At 38.5% G+C, this 12,501-nt stretch overlaps 1 protein-coding gene across 1 annotated transcript in view; it reads left to right on the forward strand.

Annotated features, from left to right (window-relative positions):
- Window positions 1-9,806, forward strand: part of nnt2 (nicotinamide nucleotide transhydrogenase 2) — a 68,036-nt gene extending 58,230 nt beyond the window's left edge. The window contains exons 21-22 of the mRNA XM_043677408.2: window positions 456-571; window positions 7,145-9,806. Coding sequence (XP_043533343.2) covers window positions 456-571; window positions 7,145-7,291 — 263 coding nt within the window. The 3' untranslated portion in view covers window positions 7,292-9,806. The remainder of the gene's footprint in view (window positions 1-455; window positions 572-7,144) is intronic.
- The last annotated feature ends 2,695 nt before the right edge of the window (window positions 9,807-12,501 follow it).

The raw sequence follows: 12,501 nt of genomic DNA on the forward strand, positions 1-12,501 counted from the left end.
CAAATGTTGCATTCATTATAAGGGAAGCTGCTTTTTGCCTTCCGAGAAAAAGGTTTTTGTGTACCGTGTCATGAATGTAGTTGAGCAACTTGACTTCTTGGGCACAGATTTCTTAAAGGCAGAATGTCCGAAATAATAAATATTGCCCTATGGAAGTTCCTATCTGTATGTGAATCAGGTGGTAAATTAACATTTGAGTTTGCATAATCCAAATGAGGCACATTCACTATGATTTATTCAGCCTCAACTTGTGAGTCTACAATCACTATTTAATATTTATTATGGCAGAAACAAATAATTCTTGATGACGATGTTCTGTACTTTTTTTTAATAAAACAATTGGGCTTAGGGTTCAATATTAATAAAATATTACTGTATAACAGTGATTTACATTTTGTTTATTATGTTACTTTCAACAATAACAGACTGATGTCAAGCTCTTTTTGTATCCTTAGAAACTGATTTGGTTATGGTTATTGGTGCCAACGACACTGTAAATTCAGCAGCACAGGAAGATCCCAATTCTATTATTGCTGGTATGCCTGTTTTGGAGGTCTGGAAAGCCAAGCAGGTGAGCTGGAGTGTAAATGTACCTTATAAGATCTAGCGGTGTTTGAAACAATAGTTGTTTAATACGTTATGCAAAGCAATTGCTTTGTGAACAATAACATTTCTTATTTTTTGCTCTGAATCCAGGGTGGTTTTGCAAAACTTACTATAAAGGCCTATACATTTGGTTGTTCTTTTCTGTTACAACATTTGGAATGTTGAAATAAAGTGGAAAGTGCTGGAGAAACTCTGGTAGAATCTGTGGAAAGAAAGCCAGTATTTCGAGTCTGATATAACTCGTTTTTGAAGTGCGTTCTGAAGAAGACACCGATTGAACTAAAAAAACATTAACTGCCTCTCTCCACCGATCTACTAGACCTGTTGAGGTTGTCCAGCATTCCTAGTACTTCACTTTAATTTGGAATCCTGAGCCAAACATAATCTTGATCTAAACACACCATTTCTTTTTGGCAGATGATATATGTGGTCATTAGCAGTCAATTATAGAAAGGGTCAGGTTGTGCAAATTGTGTTTTTAATAGAGTGCGTTGGGGGAAGAACAAAGAATACAGATTTTTAATTAGGTCCATAAATGGATCAATCCGTTTCTGTTGGATATATACCAAGTTAATGTCCATAAACAATGTTCTTTTGGTCTTCAGGCAGAATTTCTACATCTACTTGTCTCATTATACGGCAGTACTCTGGGGTTTTGGAATCACATACAAGTCTTCACAAGGCAACTCATTTGTATTTTTGTACCACCTTTAATGCTCTAAAACAATTTACAGGAGGCTTATCGAACATAATTTAACAGTCTCTCTCGGGTAGATGCCATGACTCATGACCAAAAGCTTTGGTCAAAGAAGTAGGTTTGAAGGAGCACCTGAAGAGGAATTGAGGGTAGGGGAAGAGGATTCTAGAGGTTAAGCAAAGCTGCCAATTGTGGCTTAATTAAAATTGTACAAACATAATAGTGTAGATATCTCTGAAGATTATGGATCTGGAGGTCATGAGTCTTGGAGAAATTTGAAAGCAAGGGTGGGGAATTTTAAAATTGGTTCCTCCTCAAACAGCCCTTCAATATTGGTTGATGCACAGTATTAATGGATCAGAAGCATATGGTGCAAGTAGGGATATTTAGTGCAGAGGTTTATGCAGCATGGAAGATGGGAATCTAGGAGTTGTTGAAACTATCCAGGTTAGGGATAAAAAAGACAGAAATGGTAGTTTCAGCAGCATATGAGCTCAGGTAGAGTGGAGTTGAATGATGTTGTGACAGTGAAAGTAGGCAGTCTTTGTGCTGGCCGAATATATGATCATCTTGGAATCCCGTATGATACCTAAGTCACAAGCAGTTGTATTCAATCCAGACTGTTGCTAGTGGAGGGCTGGAGATGATGCTGGGGGAAAAGAATTTGTCCAGGACACTGAAAGGAGGAAGCAGGGGATGATGATGATTTTGACATAACAGCAGTTGTGAATATGAAGTCATGTCTGTTCTTGAGTCTCCCTTTTCTCTCTCATGTCTGTGCACATTAGATTCTTAGTTCATTAAGGTATGAACTGTGAGGAAGTGCTGCATTGTCAGAGGAGCCACCTTCCAACTGAGATAATCCCCTGGTCCCTTCAGATGGATGCAAACCGTTTCTGTGCAACTGTTTCGAAGAGGAATTGGGGAACCATTCCAGTGTTGTGCCTATTGTTACAAAAGCAGACTTTCTGGTCACTGTGACCTGACTGTGCCTGTTTATTGTGACATTTCGTACAGTGTAGCAATGACCGCACTTTGTTGATAAGTAGTGGTGAAGTGCTTTGGATTTGTGTAAAGTGCTACACAAATGGTTATTGGTATAATGGTTAAACAAAAAGAAAAATGTTGCATTGAAGTGTTTTAAGAGAAAGCTGTGGAATAGGAACGTTTGCTCCCCAAATAACACACGCCTGTTTTTTTTAACCACTTTGGAATGAGGATTGCCTCACCAATGTTTTAAGTGTTTGCTTGTACAATGGGTCTGAGATCATACTTTATTTTTGTTTCCATTTGGAAGACCATGTTTGATTCTCCTCTTGGATGAAAGAGTTGAGGATTATGCCGAAGTAGTCAAAATGTTTAAAAGAATGTGTTTTCCCATTTTGGTGGCATGATGGGCACATATGATTTGGCAAGTCAACAAAAGGATCTAGCCAGTTCTGACAAAATTAATTTGGAAATACAAAACAGAGGCCCAGGCTTCCACTGCAGCCCAGAGCCTTGGGGTTGGCAGCCCTTGGTAAACAACTCCAACATGTTTTCCACCGCTTCTGTTGCAGCTCACATCTCTGGACTATCCAGGATGGAAACGTTAGTCTAACTTTCCAAATTCTTGAAGTGTGTCTCCAAGCTTGTCTGCTTCTGACTATTGCTCTGTATAATGTGCTGTTAGTACCACAAAGAAGTATACTATTAAACTTGCCAAACTCTGATCATGGATCAGAGAATCCCTACAGTGTGGAAACAGGCCATTAAGCTCAACAAGTCCGCATCGACCCTCCGAAGAGTATCACATCCAACCCATTCCCCTGCTCCTACCCTATTACACTACATTTCCCTTGACTAATGTGCCTAACCTACACATCCATGAACATTTTGAGCAATTTAGCGTGGCCAATTCACCTAACCTGCACATCTTTGGACTGTGGGAGGAAACCGGAACACCTGGAGGAAATCCACGCAGTCACAAGGAGAATGTGCAAACTCTACACAGACCGTCGCCCGAGGCTGGAACCGAACCAGGTCCCTGCCGCTGTGAGGCAGCAGTGCTGACCACTGTCCCGCACCCAACACTGAAGAATGCGTGCAACTTGGGGCTGAAAATTACAAGGAGAAGAAGACTGCTTGCAACCCCCACCAGTCCTGGTAGGAAGATGGGCAGTGAGCTAACAGACAAGAGGTCCATTGCACACTGTGGGTGGGTTAAGTTGGCTGACTGTTGGACTTTCACCTTTCACTGGGGCACAAATCATGCCCTGTAATTGGCTGGCTGCTTATTGAACAAGATCTGTGGTGTTTAAATATTTACTTACATGTGGTGGGTGGGCTGTTAGTTTTGATGCGTGTCCACCCTCTATTATTGCCGCACAAGCTGTAATTATAATGGACTGGCCTTTAGAATAAGCATTCAGCTTTCTTGTCTTATCCAAGCATAACAATTCTTGGCCAAAGTAGGTTATACTCTGAAACATTATGACAGTTGAGGTACATTCTTGGAAATTGTGTACAGTTTAAAAAAAAAATCCTCTTTATTACTTTCAACAAAATATCCAGTGGGATAGACTCAATCAGAGACTTCAAGAGGCGTCAGTACTTGGGAATGTAGTTTTTTATTCTCTTTCTGGCATTCAGCATCAGCTCTGAAAACAGCAAGGCAAATGTGGCATAGCGGAAAGCAATGCACTCTCCAGAGTGCCCCAGTAATGTATTTTAATCCTAACCTCAAAAGACTATCTCCTCTGTGGATTTTCAGTTTGCAGTGTAACACTGGGCAGGATCTTCGACCCTCAGTGAGGCTAGGAATGGAGTTGAACAGGGTCAGAAAATACAGGAACCTCCTTGTGTCAGTCTTTGGCTAAAATGGCTGCACACTGCCACAAAACAGGCAATTCGGCTTGTTTAGAGTTTTAACAGTAAGTAATGGCTGACGGGGAGGGTGAAGTTTCCACTCTCTCATTGTGATGGCAGGGAGTGCAGTTACACTGTCTCGAGGTGAGGACCCAATGGTTGGCCTCCAGGGATACCCAGAGGCCCTCCTTCCTTGGTAAGGGCATACAAGCAATCATAGGTTACTCTGAGGAGACCAGTTACCCCTCAGAATTCCCTTCCAAGCCCACAGCCATGGCTGTACTGTTTACTTTTTAATTACTCTTCTTTAAAAAGTGTCTGTCTGGGAGGCCAACATTATCATAAACCACCTTCTCAGTTACTAATCCTTTAATGCTGTCTGCTGCTATCCCAAACTGTGGATGGCCATTGATTGGCTGTCCAAGATTGTGAACCCACCCACCTCCCTTAATTGAAGACAGAACCTGTCTTGATACCAATTAAGGAGGCATCGTGGTCAAAATTCCAACAAATTAGTGTTTTCCCATAATCCATCCCAAAGCCAGATTTGCCGTGGAATGATGTCAGATTCAATTCACTTTATTTTAAATCGATTTTTTTTTGTTTGTCTGCCCAATAAGCAATGCTTGGGATAATCTGCTTTGCAAGATCCAGTTCCCTGCATTCTGTGTATCTATGTACCTTGCATCTGACTAGCTTCCGGTCCTGCAGGTCTCCTTCAGATCCTGCAGTCCTCTGAAGACCCCTCCAGGTCTTGCAATCTTATCCAGATTTCATAAACTGTGCCAGGTCTGCTCCTTAATCAGAGTTTACACCTGGATTCCACCAGCCCTTGAGATCTCTGCTGGATCAAAGTGCTGTGGACACCAGGTTATAATGTTGGGTAGCAGTACTTCCTTCCCATTGTGACTCCACTTTGAGGCTTAAGAAGTGCCATGACCTAAGAGGTGAGTGACTGAGATTGGGAAGAAGGAGATGAGAAAGTTGGGTAGGCCACTTTTTTTTTAAAAAAAAAGAGTGAGGACTTAAAGAAGCCTCTCAGCTCTTAGCTCACTGGAACAACTGTTGTTGCCCTAAAATGACAGCTTGCTTTTAGACAGCACTGTTGTATATGAAAAGAGTGCATTGTGTACAGCCTGAATTGATTTTGCAGGTAAATGACTAGACAACGCTTCTGCAAAGAAAATGGCAAGATGAATTTCTTTAGCCAACTTATTTTGTTTCACTAACTTTTACTCCTAGACATGCCTTCCACGACATCAAGAACTAGGTGTTGTATATTAAACAATTGCTTTGCTTCTCTTTTTGTCTGTGTTCATAAAGATCATCTGGGCATGTTTTTTCATTTCCTATTCCAGTGCATTTAATAAACACGTTTGTCCTTCCTAAACCCAGTTCTCATGTTGATTCTGAGCTCTGATTGCAATCATTCTCCCAGTGCAGTGCTGTCAGAAAATGTGTATCATAATTGCATATAAATATTGGAAAGAAGGCATGACCGAAACATCCTTGTAAAAGTCACTAGTCATTGCATGGAATTTGAATCTTTTTCATTTATGTGTTTCCTGCTTGTTGCCAAGCCATTTTCAGTCTAGCTAAAGATTGTATTTTTGCCATTATCCATAGAATCCCTGCAGTGTGGAAACAGGCGATTTGGCCCAACAAATCCATACCCAGCATCCCACCCAGATCCATCCCCGTACCCTGTAACCCCATATTTTCCATAGCCAACACACCTAACCTACACATTCCTGAACACTATGGGCAATTTAGCATGGCCAATCCACCCTAACCTGCACATCTTTGAACTGCGAAAGGAAACCGGAGCACCCGGCAGAAACTCACGCAGACATGGGGAGAACATGCAAATTCCACACAGTTGCCTAAGAGTGGAATCGAACCTGAGCCCCTAGTGCTGTGAGGCACAGTGCTAACCACTGAGCCACCATGCCGTATATTCCATGAGCATTAACTTATGAAAGATTTTATATGTGGAGCTTTGTGGAACATTTTCTGAGAATCTGAATTAATTGCAACAATACTTCAGAGCAGAGCATCGTTACAAATCTGTCTTTTCATTTTATTGAGACATCTCGAATAATTTGCCCATCATTTACCACTTACTGATTTTAATTTCATCTTTCTTATTTTAAATTTGATCACCACTGTTGCAAGCCTTAGCTCTTCACAGTGGCTTTTTCACTTTCTTGTTAACCATTAATTTTGTTTCTCCCATTATACATAACGTTACACTTCTTTACACACATTACACACTTTTGAAGAATGTCATTAGTAATTAAATTTATCAATTGTCTGCCATTCCTGCTTTGTTGATTACCACTTTTGTAGCTAAGGGCATCTTAATATCCCTGCTCCAACATTCACAAATTCTTACTGTTCTTGTTAAAATATGTATTTATGAATTATTTAATCAGCAACATCACGGTTACCATTTCTGAAGAATAGTAGAGGTTACATTGTGGGCAGCATTCAGGACAGAAAGCTATAGTATGGTTGGATATAGGGAAAAGTCATTGTTACCTTACCCTGACAATCTGAGACAAATTGCCAGAAAAGCAGCCTCCACTAGTGTAACGTTTCACATTAACTGATCCATGGCAGCCATTTGATTATAAATTAGCTGTTCATTGGATGAGATTTTTGCACTCTGCAAAGCTGTAACATAATTGAAAGGGATAGTTGAGATGCCAGAATAATAGAGAAACACTTGTTTTCCAAAACTGGATTGGATTCTCACAAAAACCAAATTAGCACAAATATTAATTTTTCTTTATGCAAAACAACTTTGGAAAAAAGTCACAATCTAGCTATTGATATAGTTGACTGTGAACTGAAAAAAGATGTGTGAAGACAAATAATAGGCAACTGAAACTCTATATGCATTTTAAATTAATGAGATAAATTCCAATTGAATCTAACATTGTGCATAAGAATTGAATGAGCTATCTGTTTGAAACTTTCTTCCACCTGCAGGTTATTGTGATGAAGCGAACCCTTGGAGTTGGCTATGCTGCAGTTGACAATCCAATCTTCTACAAACCGAACTCTTCAATGCTGCTTGGTGATGCAAAGAAGACATGTGATGCTCTGCAGGGCAAGATTAGGGAGATGGAAAAATAAACATTGATATAGAAACATTATACTGAAGAAACCTGCTGTTCTGGTCCAGAACTTCATGCTTTGAGGATTACAGAAACTAACAGAACACATAATCCAGGGGAAATTTGAAAATAAATATTTTCCTATATTGTATTCATGATATCTTTTATTACTGATATTGTTTTCATGGAAGTTCCAGTTATAGTACTTGCATCAAGTTACAATAAATTAATTCCAGGTTAGATCAGGAATGCTAGCATCACAAATGGGAATGACCTCGAAACTACTGTTTGTTATTCAATGTTTTCATATTTCATTTTATTCACGTTTTAATATTTTGGCAATTTTTGGGGATTTTGAAGAATTAGTGCAGCTGAAAATTAGGGAACCAAATTAATTGGACATTAGGAATAATTGTGGATGAAAAAGGAATTAACTATTTCAAAAAAAGCTACAAAGAAAGGTTTTTTAAAATTCTGCTTCATTATCTTTTAATTGTTTTCTGATTATTTTTATTTCTGGTGGATGATTGATTTTTAAAAATATTTTAGTTTACATTTTTTAATTTCCTGGAAAAACAAGGAAGGAACTGAAATCCATGTTTGCAGCAGCAGAATTGTTAGCTTTGGATTAGAGATTGCAATTACTGGAAAACAGAAGATTGAAGGCAGCAGTAAAAGGGAGGAGATACCAGGAATTCTAAAAGAGAAACAGGAATGGATAACAAGTAAATTATTTTAAAATTATGCAATTATCACATAAGTGACAAGTCTGTTGATGCTACTGGAAGAAAGTCTCATCTCTATAAGGCCAGCATGGTGGCTCAATGGTTAGCACTGCTGCCTCACAGCACCAAGAACCTGGTCTGGGCTCCAGTCTCAGGTGACTGTGTGGAGTTTGTACATTTTTCCCTAGAGGGGAAAGATATAAAAGAGACCGAAGGGACAACATTTTTATGCAGAGGGTGGTACGTCTATGGAATGAGCTGCCAGAGGAAGTGGTGGAGGCTAGTACAATTGCAACACTTAAAAGACATTTAGATGGGTAAATGAATAGGAAGGGTTTGGAGGGATATGGGCTGGATGCTGGCAGGTGGGACCAGATTGGTTGGGATATCTGATTGGCATGGATGGTTTGCACTGAAGGGTCTGTTTCCGTGCTGTACATCTCTATGACCCTGTGACTGCTTAGGTTTCCTCTGGGTGCTTCAGTTTCCTCCCACAGTCCAAAGATGTGAAGGTTAGATGGATTGGCAATGCTTAATTGTTCATAGTGTCCAGGGATGTACAGACGAGATGGATTAGCCATGGGAAATGCATGGTTACAGGGATAGGGTGGGGGGATGGGTCTAGGTGGGATGAGCTTTGGAGGGATGGTGTGGACTCAATGGGTTGAATGGCCTGCTTCCACACTGTAAGGATTCTGTAAGTGATTTGCAAAATGCATAATGGTTTGTGGAAGTCACATCATTCAGTAAATCTGTCAAACTAGATCCTATTGTCACCATATATTAAATATAAAAACATATATTGGGTGTTGAATGGCACCATGACCAGTGTTTCACCACATTGAAAACTTTTGTAATTAAATCTATAGGTGGTAGTTTCATTATACTATTAATTTAAATAGTCTAGGGTCGCTCATTCAAATCCCACTAACGCAAATAGTAGAATCTGAATTCAATTAATGAACCTGGAGTGTAAAGCTGGTCTTGATAATCAGGGCCATGATAGCTGTCATTAATAGTTGTGAAAATCCATCTGGCTCACACAGTACCCTTTAGGGAAGGAAATCTGCCATTCTTACCTGGTTTGGCCTAAACGTGACTCCAGACCCACAGTAATGTGGTTGACTCTTGAGTGCCCTCTGAAATAGCCTAGCAAGATGTTCAGTTGAAGAGAATTTCTGGAAGGGTAAAACAATGCTGGCCTACATCCCATTTAAAGAATAAAGGGGGAAAAAGTACAAAAGCAGATGATCACAATTCCTTTTAAAACTTGCTGCAGGGCTTGTGTTGGCAACTGTATGTGAGCATGACTGATGGTAGTTTCATGCGAGAAAACAAACTGATGAAAGAAACAAATGCTGGATATTAATTTAGTGGTGGAAAATATATGAAATATACAAGTCTGTTCAGTGTTTGTAGAAGACTGGTGATCACTTTACATGGAGCTCATCGGTCAAAAATATAATCTTCCATATTTTTGCAGAATCAGATTAAGTGACTGGTACTCAGGGAACAATATATTGTGTCAATCAGGTTAGAACAACATGAACACAATTAGAAACTGAAAAGGCTATGAAGAGGAGGGTAGTACATAAAGTAGTTTTATGAAATCAGCAATAGAAAATAATGATTGCAACATTTTTAATTGTAAATGAATATGTTGAGTAGTTTTTGAAAATGTGCTTCCATTGTGTCATTTCAGTGTAAATGAACAATTGCTAATTACTGAAACCTTTTTCTGTTGTCATTAACATTGACAGAAACCGAAGTGAATTTGTTAACTTAATTGATAAATAATATTTAAGCTGTGCTTTGTTTTATTAAAGGTTAAATGGGAAGACCAAAACACATAATTAACAACATAATCCACAAAACCATACCAAGCCAAGCAGATGTTGTACATTGAACATAATTGCTTCTTCACTCTGACTCACCAGTGCATTTGTTTTACATATGACACTGTTGAAGATGATAATAGTCCAGATTTTGCAATACAAATAACTAAGTATTTAACATTTATTAAATAATAAATTTGTAAAGCAAATTCTAGTGATGAAGTCCCCAGAGACTTTGCTTTATTAATATTGTGTAAAGAGAATCACTGAATATATGTGATCATGTGAATTTGCTGTACTTACCATTAAATAGCCAGTAGATATGCCAGAAAAAGTTAGATTTTATCTATTACCATTGTGAAGGGTTTTCTTTTAAAAATGTAATTCTTTAGTACAGTAATGCCAAACAATGTCTGGCACAGAAAATTAATTTTTACAAATGTGGAGTAACATTCCCTCAGCAGAGTTCAAAAATACCTTTCTCAGCATTTCGATTTTGCTTTCTGTGTGCGATTTCCCAATGAATTAACTATTTAAACATTCCTGACTCAGATTCTGCACTGCTCAGCAGTAAATCTTTAATCTGGTTAAAATGATGCACAATTGCTTGTCTTGTTCACACAGGTCCCAAGCACTCTGTAGTGACTGTCAAGGCCTTCTCATTACAGTACATCCCAGTGCAAACCTCAATGCAAAAATCTGAGCTGATAATTAATGGACACTGGGATCATTCTTTTTTACACCTGGCAAAATCTAGCCCAATTTAGGAACTAGTCTGAATTCTGCAGCTCTCCAAAATTTTACTGTGGCAAAAACAGCATTTTCCTTAAATACAGTTCTGCCGATAGTGTTTAAGAAAAGTCGTCATTTCTACTTGAAGCTGGTAAACAAATATGAATCAACTGTCATATTCTATTAAAAGTATTTAAATAAAAACACTATGTTGAAAACAACAGCGATGTCCCTATTCGAACAGACAGAAATTAATGCTTAAGATAGAGACTTCAAATCTTTCAGCCCGGTGTAGAGTTATAGGTGTTAGCTATTCATGTTTAGATCCAAACATATTGATATCTACTGCTACCTCCCACTTTCAAGAATAGTAGAAATTAGTCAGGGAAAAGTAGATATGAAAACTAGCAAAGGCTGGTACAAATGGAGGAAAACAACATTTTTTAACGATTTTTAAAAAGCAAACTGAAATTATGCACATCTGCTAAATATGTTGAGGCCAGAACATTTCAGATCCAAAAAAAATTATAATGTTGAGCTTGGTATACAACCAATGAAATTGGGTAATCAAGTTTGAAATCAGATTTAACGGTAGTACTCAAAAGCAAAGTACTGCATGTGCCAGAAACCCGAGACAAACGCAGCACCGTCAGATACTATTCTAGATCATATTTTTAAAAACTTATTCTAATAATTTCCATTTCTGAAGAAGTCATAACAGTCAAATGTTATCTTGAGTATCTCTCTTCACAGATGCTGCCAGACCTGCTGAGTTTCTCCAGCATTCTCTGTTTGTAGTGGTATTTCAGGATATGATGTGTTGAAGAACAAAAAATCAATTTCCATGTAAAATGTTTTAGCGGCATGTCACTTAATCAAGTAATTAATATAAACATAGAACTACAAAGCATTGAGAATTAAGTAGTCAGCTAAAAACTATATATCTTGCATTCTAATCTGGTACAAACACTGATTAAAAACTGTAACGAATCAATTTAAGAAATGTAGTGCTATGCCAAGCCAAAGAAACCTGTCCATCCTAATCAACAATGTAATATTTTTTTCAGTGGAAGAGCTTTAATTATTAATGTCAGCTAAGCATACTGGTATGCACTGGTACTTGTATCCAATTAATGCAAATGGTCTTTTTATACATGTCTAATTCTATTGCCTTTGACTAGAAAAAGTCTTCACACTGAACCCAGATGAAAAGCTGCTGTTGAGTTTTTAATCATTACCAGTTGCATAGCTTTTCAAAGCTGCAGGGGGAAAAAAATTATTCACGCTCTAGTGGCTCTAATCCAAGTTGGCAATCCTGAGTCATAACAGCTCCAAACCCACAAACTGAAGTACCGTCAGACTTGTGGCTCCAATCCAATCTGCATATCATGGACAACACGGTTCCAGATTCGATGAGGGGTATGTGTTGGCTCTGGTTGTCACAATCTTACAAGATCCCAAATGGAAGTGAGAAGCATTCCTAGCATGACTACTTACAGAAATCCCTCTTCCTTTTCTTCAACTCTATTGCTGGTCTTGTTCTTATATTAATGGAAGCTCACATCTAAAACCATAGTTTATTTCTTCACACCTCACCCCGAGAGTGTCATTGCAATACTGGGGATCCCGATTGATGAATGTCCAACTTATGAATGTTTGTACTTAATGAATGTGATTCCCATATGGTGGGCATGGTTTTAAAGATCTGACATACAATAATTTCCTGGACTTTTAACCTGCAATTTTATATTGTTCTGCATTGTGCTCCAACTTATGCACAAATTGACAGTCTCGAGAACAGAACCTATTCGCAACCTGGACTGACTGTAATGTAATTTGAGGATGCCCTGCACAAATCTTATGTATCTAAGAATTTCCACAATGTTTTTCTCTTTATGCATTTACAATAATGGCGCATCAGTAATCGGATATTAGAT

This window comes from Chiloscyllium plagiosum, unplaced genomic scaffold (genome assembly GCF_037043375.1).
Source record: "Chiloscyllium plagiosum isolate Xiang-an unplaced genomic scaffold, Cpla_swu_hap1 HiC_scaffold_39, whole genome shotgun sequence".
NCBI classification, from domain to species: domain Eukaryota; kingdom Metazoa; phylum Chordata; class Chondrichthyes; order Orectolobiformes; family Hemiscylliidae; genus Chiloscyllium; species Chiloscyllium plagiosum.